This window comes from Gymnoscopelus microlampas (assembly GCF_963454915.1).
Source record: "Gymnoscopelus microlampas genome assembly, chromosome: 18".
Lineage (NCBI taxonomy): Eukaryota > Metazoa > Chordata > Actinopteri > Myctophiformes > Myctophidae > Gymnoscopelus > Gymnoscopelus microlampas.
Window position 1 is genome coordinate 46260241 of NC_139955.1, and position 11117 is coordinate 46271357.

The 11117-nt window shown below is 38.1% G+C and overlaps 1 protein-coding gene across 1 annotated transcript; it reads right to left on the reverse strand.

The window, feature by feature from the left end:
• Positions 1-221: 221 nt before the first annotated feature.
• Positions 222-4760, reverse strand: LOC311065289 (toll-like receptor 1). The gene is made up of 3 exons (XM_084085546.1): positions 3342-4760; positions 2624-2741; positions 222-1139 (listed from the first exon to the last, which is right to left on the reverse strand). The coding sequence occupies exons 1-3, from the start codon at positions 4636-4638 to the stop codon at positions 923-925; spliced, it is 1632 nt and encodes a 543-aa protein (XP_083941672.1). The 5' UTR covers positions 4639-4760; the 3' UTR covers positions 222-922.
• Between the last annotated feature and the right edge of the window lie 6357 nt (positions 4761-11117).

The following is an 11117-nucleotide window of genomic DNA, read 5'->3' on the forward strand; positions in this document are numbered from 1 at the left end:
ATGCAATGTGGATGATAATACTGTATGTATACTTTATTAACAATTCAAATTCAGTCAATAATGCACTATATCATTACATCATAAAATGAGCAAATCACAGTACTTCAGTGCTTTTCAAACATGTATTAGAAGTTATCAATACAAATATAAAAATCCATCTTAGCAAATACACTATAATTACCAAAGAAATATGTTCAAAACAATTTGTATATAAAGGAGCAACATGATCAGTAAAATGTATGTAAATGAGTATAATGCAAATAATAAATGCTTTAAATGAGCAAATAATACCATTAATTAAGCTAGATTATATATCATGTATGCATATATCAAAGCTGATTAATATGGTAATGAGCAATGAAGAAAGACATCACACGTAAATGTGAAGTTAGGGAGAATAGAGCCTCAGTGAGAGGCTGTATTCAGGAGAACAACCTTTGAACAATCAACTTCTTCTGGTAAATCAACACTGTCATGATCTCACCAGCCTCTATTACCTCTATTGTATTATTTGTAAATCCTTCTTTTAAATGTACATGATCGCTGCTAAATAAACAATACATGACATGAAAGGGAATTACATTAAATTAAATTACAAAGTATGACAACATTATAAAATCCAACGGAAGGTAAAATATTAAGTGAAATAAAAACATCATTTCCAAACAGAATCATTAAAAATGTGGTTAATTAAAGAAGAAAATTAAGAATAAACAAATAGGCCTACTTAAAGAGGTGAGTCTGGAGAGGTGCTTTAAAAGTTCATATTGAATAAAAAATACAAGCAGGTAACAGCTAACACTGGCACTGTCTGTTCATTTTAACAGCAAACGAATGAAACCCTTTAAAAAAACAATTGAATTCCCCACCAGATTCCCCTTTCATTCACATTCACCGTAACATAATTACATGAAATATCAGATTATTCATTCAAACCCAGGTCAGTGTGAGGTGTGTCCAGAGCTCTGCGTAGGTTCTGCCAGAACAGTCCAGGGTGCTGTCCAGCCTGGGACCAGCTCAGGTAGGTGTGTCTCTTCACCAGCCTCCTCATGTGATAGTAGGGAGACAACTGGTGGGCTGGAATGTCCTCCAGAAACACCAGGATCAATACGTCCTTCTGTTCATCAAACAGACGGTAGCTGCACACAGGAGACCAGAGGACATTTACACTCAGTCAACTTTCATTTACATTAAGTAACACTTTATTTACAATGAGACAAACTACTACTTGCATTAAAAATAGGGATGCAAATTATCGATCAATTCATTAATTGATAACCTTATCAACCGATTAACTGGTTAACTGATAAGCGGCGTTTCTTTTAAATCTGAGAATCTTAATTTCAGATTTTTAAAAAAATCCTAAAAAAAGTGCTTAGGAGCCGAGATACAGCCTTTTTCAGTAAGTTAAACAAGAAGTGAATGGAGCAGAAAATCTTCAAATCATCATATCTTGGGTTCTGAACATTTAAAAAAAAAGAAGTTTTTTTTTATTTTTTTCAATTAATTGTTAATTGTTTGATTTAATCGGATAATTTCTTAATCGATTAATTTGATGAATCGATTAATTGTTAACATCCCTAATTAAAAACATTAGTTCTCTGCTTTTCAGCTGTTTTCTACTGCTTGCATTTTGAAAAAAAAAATATTTTCTGTAAATAATGGTTTATTTACAGTAAATAAAGTTATAATTTGACACTGCCACATAAATGTCAGAAAGGGTATCTTTCCTGCCCATGTATTGGTATTGAATGACTTCCATTCATTCTCTGTTGTCAGGGTTCATTTCATAGGGGGCGCTGTGGGGGAAAAGCAACACATGTAGCAAAAGTTCCAGGAAGTGATAGCTGGTAGAACAGTTCCAAGAAGTGAGGCTGTGGGGGTTCCATTTTGGGAGGTAAAGACTGTTTGTTGTGGTTTGACAAAGAGACTCTTTAAACTAAAGCCTACAGTGTAGCCTTAAGTTACAAGGTCCTGTAGGCCCTACACTGTAATCCACATCAGAACTTTAAACAATTGAATATTGTAGTGGATAAACTTTAAGACCGGAATAAGAGGATATTCTGATGGTGGGTATCATCAACAAACACATTCACACAAACAGAAAACACACATTCAGTGAATGTTCAATTCCTCTGTAATGCAAGGCACCAAATCACAAACAATGTGACAAAACATCCTGGATTGTAGGGAGACATAATCAACTATTCTCTTTACTAAAGAGCTGGAGAGACTCCTGTGACGAACACACGCTCAGGTAGCAGAATAAAGTACTTTAACGTTTTTAACAAAAAGAATATCACTTTTTATTACTTTAAGTATCCGCCAGTTTCCGATGGTGGAAGGTGTCGGGAGAAGTTAGGGGGACGGGATGAAGCTTTTGATTGGTTGCTGCCATTCTTTTTTGACAAAATACTATTCTATTATTATTATTATTATTATCATCATCATTATTGTTATTATTATTATTGAATGCTAGTTATCATCTTCCTATGCCATAAAAAAAAATTTTAAATAAAAAAATGTAAAAAGAAAGTACATTTTTCTTTCATGTGTGTAAATGTGTTCCTCATATTTCTTTGATGTATTTTACAGTGAAACATCAGAGAAATGGCGCCCTCACCTGGCCATCTGGAGCTCTCTAGAGCACCATTCACTCTCCAGGTAATGATGGCTGATCACACAGATGGTCTTTCTGCTGCCATAGATGGCATCTGTAATGTTCTCTATGATGGGTTTACCTGGAAACAAAACACACAGACATTATTCAAACCAAATTAAAGGGCAAGACCACTTTTGTAGAGGTTTGGGTTTTGTAGTTACTAGTTACCTTGCCATGGTGTAACTCCAAAGGTGGACCAGAAATTGCTCCATTGATTAGAAATGGATCATTAAAATATGCACCTCATTGACTTACATTGTACGGTAAAACAGCTATCAAAGTCACTCTTTTTTTTTTGTGATGTTCTATCTATATTGTCTGAATCAGCTTTGTTTGTGTTTGTTTACGTGCTAAAAGAGCCGCTTTAACCTACAATGTAAGTCAATGAGGAGCATATTTTGAATTATCAATTTCTAATCAATGGAGCGATTATTTTTGATTTCTTGTCCACCTTTGGAGTTCAAGTCATGGCAAGGTAACTAAACAATCCAAACCTCTACCAAAGTGGTCTTGCCCTTTAACAACTATTTCACTTCTTGCGAGACCGATGGATATTATTAGCCTACATACTGCAATGATAATGCCAAAGACAACACAGTTTTTCAGACGGTGGGGGGGGGTTCCTACAGATAGCTTTATATAAATACAGCATTACTTAGAGACAGAGAGATGTTTGTACCTGGTAGGAAGTCTCGGTGGTGCAGACAGAGTCTCCAGCCCTGCTCTCCCTCCAGCACTGGAAGCATTTCTCTGCAAACCCAGAGCTCATCGTGAACGTTGTAGGAGATGAAGGCATCGTAGCGCTGAGGAGACCCCCTCTTTCTTTCCTTGGCATCATGAAGGAAGGCCAGGAAGAGGTAGTAGCCATAGAGAAGATGCAACCTCAGGAAGTTGTAGGCGAAGGATGTGAGCAGAGTTAGCACAATCACACAAGTGGAGGAAATGTAGCAGATGAAGCTAGTGTCCACCAAACAGGAATGAATGTCAAAGTCCAGAAACCTGGTTCCCTTTTTAGCCAGAGGATAGGCACAAGTGTAGCGGTGAGCGTCAACTACCAGTGTTTGGTTGTTGTTCTGCATCCACTGCAGAAAGTCAGCATTAGAGCAATCACAAAATAAAGGGTTGTCATTAATTTTTATATCTGTGAGAGCAGGGAGAAAACTGAACACAGACAAATTGATCACTGTCAACTCATTCTGGCTCAGGTCCAGCCAAGAGAGTCTAGTCAGATTGGCTTGTGCCAGGAAATCCAGGGACGTCAGAGTACAGTTTATTAAGGAAAGAGCCTTCAGCTGTGGTACATATTTAAATGAGTCTGAGTATACTGCTACGCCATAGAGATCCAAATGTTCCAAATGTTTCATATCTGAGAGCATGTCCCATGTTTTTTTATCATAGTATTTTTGATGGCATTGTATTGTTAAGCTCTTCAGGCTGTTCAGTAAGGTGGTATTATTGTTTTGCCTTTGTAACTCATGGGGAGGTGAAGATTTAATTTTGAAGAGTTTGATATTGAAATTCAGACTTAGTGTTTCAAGTTCATCGAGTCCTTCCAAATAGTTGTTAATACGTGAACTCCACAGATCTTGGAATTCTATGTCTAAGTGCTTGAGCGATTTCAGACTGATTTCCCCTTCACTGATCCATTGGATGTCATTGTTATCTAAAACCAATAATTCTAGTTTCTGTAAGCCAGTCTTGAATGTGTCCCCATATGTCTGAATTAAATTGCGATTCAGAGTTAGAACCTTTAACTCATTAAGATGTTGAAAAACACACGGTTTGAGTTTATGTATTTTGTTGTTATCTAGATGAAGGTGTGTGAGTCTGGTTAAATTTAAGAAGTCTGAGCAGCTTAAATCCTTAATATGATTGTAACTCAGGTCGATGATTTGAAGCATGGAGAGATTCTTAACATCGTCTGGAACTTTAGAAAGGTAGTTATGGTCTAGGTTCAGGTGACTCAATTGTTTCATTTGTTTTATTGAGTCCTTAGACAGTTTAGTCAGGTGATTATATGATAGATCCAGGTGAGTAAGCTGAGTACAAGGTGACAGTGTTTTACTAAGGCTTTCATTGACGTTCCCATGCACACTGAGTCTCCTCATTTTGGGTATTTTGCAGATAATATTGAAGAGATCTCCCCACGCAGTGTACCCCAGCCGTAGGTACTCCAGTGAATCAAGGCTCTGTAGAACCTTTCTGAGGTTGTTATAAGACATAATATCACCAATCAAATATAATATAGTTATATTCCTTAGAAAATACTTGTCTGGTATGTCCCACTCCCATCCATCATTATTACAACAGTATGACATGTCGATTGTCTTAAGATGAGGAAATACAGCTGTTGTGATGCTAAACTTTTTTATGGACTTAGACTTCACTCTCAACTCCCTGAGCTCAGAGGACATGTTTAATGGCAGATCTTTAGACTGAAAAGACTCTGCATAAATTGTGATGTTCAGCACCTGTAAGCTTGGTAGTTGTAAGACGGTGATGATATCTGTCATTTGAGTACACTTAAGACGTAGTGCCTGTAAGCTGGTGAGTGACTGGAAGGCAGCAGGGTTGATGAATTTGATATTACTAAAATCCATGCTCAGTATCAAGAGGTTAGACAGTCCCTGAAACATATTGTCTGTCAGTGTTGTTAGTTTGTTATAGTCCATGAGGAGCACTTTAAGTTGCACCAAAGGGACAAAAGCCCCGTCATCTACATGAGTTATTAAATTACCGCTCAGATCCAAATCTGAGAGATTTGACAGATGGTAAAAATCTGTCCTGTTTATCTTTTGGATATTATTGCCCGCTAGTCTTAATGATATAACGTCTCTGGGAATGTCGTCTGGTACGCTAACAAGACCACAAAAATAACAATCCACTGAAACACCAGCAGAGACATTGTCAGAGTAAAGAATAGTGCAGTCTTTCAGGAAGTAAGCCAGTATAGGATTAAGATAAAGCGTGAACAACAGAAAGAAGAAGGAGAAACAATGGCAGCTTCCTGTCTGTAGCATCATGGCTGTCTTCAGGGTCAACTGTCAGGTACTTTTGGTGGAGTAATTCTGCTGTGGACACTGGTTGGTGACAACACTGTTCAGCATTGATGATCTAAAGAGGATACAACAGTAACACAGTTACAGTACACATGGAACCTTTTATTTGATCTTTAACTCTATAGATCACTCTGTATTCCGCAATCAAAGAAACTATAACATTAACTTAAAAAATATCTAAAAATATATTATCCAGTCAGATTGAAACTTTAAAATGAAGCTGTACACTAAAAGACTCTCGAAAGGTTATGTATGCGACTGCAGGAGACCAAACTAAATAAGTCACTGAGAGGTCATGAGATTGTATATTGTCTGACGCACTCTGCTTAACAAAAGGATTCGCTGGGTTCAAACAATGTGTTTTAAGGGGTTTCCTTAAAGCAACATTAAAGCAAAACGTATACTCAAACTTATAGCAACATAATCACAGCGATCAAAATAAAGCAAAACAGGTAACCGCGTGATCGCCCCTATTCCCTTCACTCAATCATCCACGTACCCCACTGATTAACAATCAACATAACCAAACATAATCATCATAATAACAATAAACCCATTGATTGTAACAAACCAATTCATGGATCCTACAGGTTATTAAAAACTATCAACTTTACCATTTAGCTTGTTTATATTCAAGTTAATGTTTCATCCTCATCAAATATATATCCTAATACCAAATCAATGATATACATAATTTCATACTCTTTATACTCTTAATACTTTATTCCTAATCCCTGTGTGTTACTACCTGTTTACTCTTTTTTTATTATTATTTTTACATTTTACAATGTAGTCATTTAGCAGATGCTCTTATCCAGAGAGACTTACTGTACAAGTGAGAGATGGAATACGCAGAGAAAGCATGAACTTTAGACAGCAATTAAGGTCAATAGTCACATAAGTATAGAGTGCAGAGAGAACAGTGTATAAAGAAACTAGGAATTAATTATTTTTTTGTTTTTACAACTAACAATACTGTAGCCTATGTATAAAACAGAAAAGTCACAAGTTTCCAGGAAGAAGGAATTGAAACATTGAATCCTACCGCAACTCCTAAAACTCAGTGACAATCATCCTTCCAGTGCGTTAATAAGAGGAGAATGAAGGATCAGCTCAGCTGGCACCTCAGATGACAATGGGTGCGTTCAGAAATGCACACCAGGAGCGCACTCGCATATTAGTTTGTATTGGCCAGTGAGCTCACTGCTATATATCCCAACGCACCCATCAGTGAGAGAAGTGGAAAACAAAGCACCGTACCAATGCAGAAGTACTTCACTTCAATGACAATAGTGGAGAGAAGAGCAAAACAAAGCACCGTGCAAATGCAGAAGTTCTTCACTTCAATGACAATAGTGGAGAGAAGGGCAAAATAAATAAATAAAGTACCTTTACTTTTGGTACTTTAAGTACATTTTGATGCCAATACTTTTGTACTTTTACTCAAGTAAATGTTTAATTCTGGACTTTTACTTGTAACAGAGTATTTTTATATTGCAGCATTGGTACTTTTACTTAAGTAAAAAATGTGAGTACTTTTTCCACCACTGACGCACGCACGCACGCACGCACGCACGCACGTGGGTTGATCCGCGGGTTGGCCCGCGAGGCGGGCGGACGAGTTATCTCCTCTCTCTCCCCCCCCCCTCTCTCCCCCCTCTCTCTCTCTCTCTCTCTGGAAAGCAGAGGGTTGGGGCGTGGCGGGTTATGAAAAAACCTGACCCGCTGAGTACTTGCGCTATTTTTTTTGCTAAGAAACACGAGTAATCAGTTGTTGATTCGTGCTTCTTTTGTGTCTGTCAGGCTGTCCAAACTGTTTCAGAGACACAGTGGCCCGGCTGAGCTCCAGAAGGACCAGTCTACCTTAACGGCACAGAACAACACCTGTGGAGCTTCCCAGACCTAGCCTGGCATGGCCAGACTAATATCACTGCGTAGATATTAGTCTGGAATCTCTGTGTGGAACCTGCATTTCCAAGGGGCAAATAAAAAAAATCCCTCTGGTGATAAACCGACCCCATATCTGTATACTGGGCTCTGATTGGTCCCTCACAACTTTGGAGGGAGAGAAATGAAATCTCTATTGAGAGGGGCCAGACCTAATCTGCCAAGGGCAATTTGTTTTTGCAATGGCAGATTCGTCTGGAACCAGGCTATCCCAGACCCAGACCCATATCCTCTCTCAAGGAGAACGTCCTTCCCAGACCCAGACCATATCCTCTCTCCAGGATAAAGTGTCTATAGAGCAGGACTTCCAGACATTTTATATCGTTACTGTCGGGCAGAATCCTCTTACCTCCATATTTTAACTTTTGGGTTTTTTTCGTAACTGAATGCCCTACTTCAGGGGTCTTTAACATGTTTCAGGCTAAGGACCCCTTAGCTGAGAGAGAGATGAAGCAGGGACCCCCCCAACTACATTGCATACAATTTTGTTGCAGATTTCAACTTTTTCATTGCTTCATAGACTGACTTGTTTGACTGACACTATCATCAGTGTTGTGTAAATTAATGTTTTTCTTTGTTTATTTGGTTTATTTAGACACTTATTTATATTTTGGATTCATGTTATGCATTTTCTAGACATTTAACCACTTATAAACCCTCAATACCTAGTAAACTTGACATTTAGCTCTGTACTTAGTGCTTTTTTGCCTTTACACCAAACTTCTTCACCAAAAATAGCAGATCTACAAGCTGACAAGGTGTTGCAGCGCGACGTCCTGTCAGCTTGTAGATCGGCTATTTTTTGGTGAATGTTCCCCCCAGAATAGGGATGCTGGGGTTCAAGTGGTTAGTGTAAAAACAAAAAAGACAGAGAGAGAAACTCTTTCGAGATAGAACATTGTCTCTCCACCGGACCCCCTGTACTAACTCCGAGGACCCCCTAAGGGTCCCGGATACCCCGTTGAAGACCCACACAAAATCATCAAAAGTAGCAGATCCACAAGCTCGAAGCGACACGTTGTGAGCTTATCGATCTGCTACTTTTGATGATTTTGAATTTGAATCCTGAATAGTAACAGTTTTGGACATATGAGGGTTACACCTGACAGAGACCATATACTTTACAACGGCTTGGTCAACTTGGCCACGACCGGTGATGGACAAAGTACTCAACCGCAGTACTTGAGTCAAAGTACAGATACTCCTGGTCAAATATTACTCCACTACAAGTGAAAGTTGCTCTGTCAAATTACAATTTGTATTTGAGTACTTGCTTTAAAAATGATTCAAAAGTACAAATTACCAAGTACCAAAAATATCAATAATAGTGAAAATAGCAGATCTACAATGTTTACATCGGCTATAAATGAATAAATAAATAAATCCAATAATTCAAATTCAATCAATGTATTTTATCAATGAATCATACAATGAGCAAATCAATAGAAATGATGTATCACAGTACTCAAATCCTTGTCTATATCTATATCTATTAGCAGTTATCAATCAAAAACTAAAAGTGTTGAGTGCTATTTCAGCAAGGACAATAATGACCAAACAAATACAATGTGTTTAATAGTAAAGGAGAATTATAATGGAATAATACAACAAATAATGAGAATAATGATTGCTTCCAATGTGATGATATTGAATGTTTGGTGCTATTTTTTATGTGTTGATGAATTGAATACCTAGGACCCCAATGGAAACAAGACTGCAAGGACTTTTTTTGGTGTTATCCTTTTAGACAAAGTGTTTGACTGTACTCGTGCTGTTTTACATTCCTGTCCAATAAAATATTCATTCAGTCAATCAATCAAATCCAATGAGCAAATAAAACCAGTCATTAGATTATAGAATCATAGCCTATATTATCAAAGATGATTAATATGTTAATGAGCAATGTTAGCTAATGAAGCTGTCTAGAGCTATAAGTAGACTGGCCATGTCTCCTCATCCACAGCGGACTTCGGTCAAAAGGTTCACAGAAGCAAGGGTGGCCAGTAATCAGGTTCTTTATAAAGTTTGCACGCACAGGTACAGGTCAGCAGTTAGTTTATGTAAACATAATAAAACAATATATACAATACAGTTGTTCACTGTAAGGAACTGCATACAGGCACAGCATATAGGCTAGCATTAGCTTTAACATCAACCATGTGCTAAACAAACAAATCAATTAGCAAATTAAGGGTAGCTGGTTGAATGAAATAAACATCCACAGGTGTGAAAGAAATAGTCAATGGTGCTTAACAAAAGGTGGCATGCATGTAAACTCAAACAAACTTGCACGCGCATTCACTCATCTGACCGTTTCATACAAAAAGGGTAAATAAATGGGTGCAGCACATATTTATAGACCCCTACACACTGCCTAACTGAAATAACCTAATATGTATATTGCATCACACAACACCACCTACTGGTGGAAGGGGGAATTCTGCACAAGCAATGAAGAAAGCCATAAATGTGAATGTGAAGTTAGGGAGAATAGGACCTCAGGGAGGAGTGACTGTGGTTGTATTCAGGAAAACAATGTTAGAACAATTCACTTTAAAACAATGAAAACATATAAACTCAATACTGTATGTGTTATATAATCTATACCTCCTTCACCTTTCCTACTGACTCACCTGCCAGTGAGGAGCCCCCAACGGGAGGAGGTAAAGCCTCCGTTCTACTCCTCCCGCCCAACACTCCCTGCTGACGGGCCCCGCCCCCAGCCCGTAGAAATACGTACAGTGACAAATATCACTGTGATGGGCAGCTACTTTACCGCTGGCCCACCCGAGTGCCTAAGTACATATCAACATGAAATATCAGATTATTCATTCAAACCCAGGTCAGTGTGAGGTGTGTCCAGAGCTCTGCGTAGGTTCTGCCAGAACAGTCCAGGGTGCTGTCCAGCCTGGGACCAGCTCAGGTAGGTGTGTCTCTTCACCAGCCTCCTCATGTGATAGTAGGGAGACAACTGGTGGGCTGGAATGTCCTCCAGAAACACCAGGATCAATACGTCCTTCTGTTCATCAAACAGACGGTAGCTGCACACAGGAGACCAGAGGACATTTACACTCAGTCAGCTTTCATTTACATTAAGTAACACTTTATTTACATCAAGTAACACTTTATTTACATTAACACTTTATTTATGCTCAGACAAACTACTACTTGCATTTAAAAAAATATGTACTTTATTTTCTGTGAATTATTTATTTAAAGTGAATAAAGTTTATAGTGTGACACTGCCACATAAATCTCTGAAAGGGTATCTATTGGTATTGAATGATAACGTACTTGCTGATAACAAATGGAATATATATTGGTTAAAAAGATGGTTGAATATTTAACCTAAATGTATTGTACAGGAAATGGTGTTTTGTTTTAATTCAATGAACACATCCATTCATTCTCTGTTGTCAGGGTTCATTTCATAGGGGGCGCTGTGGGGG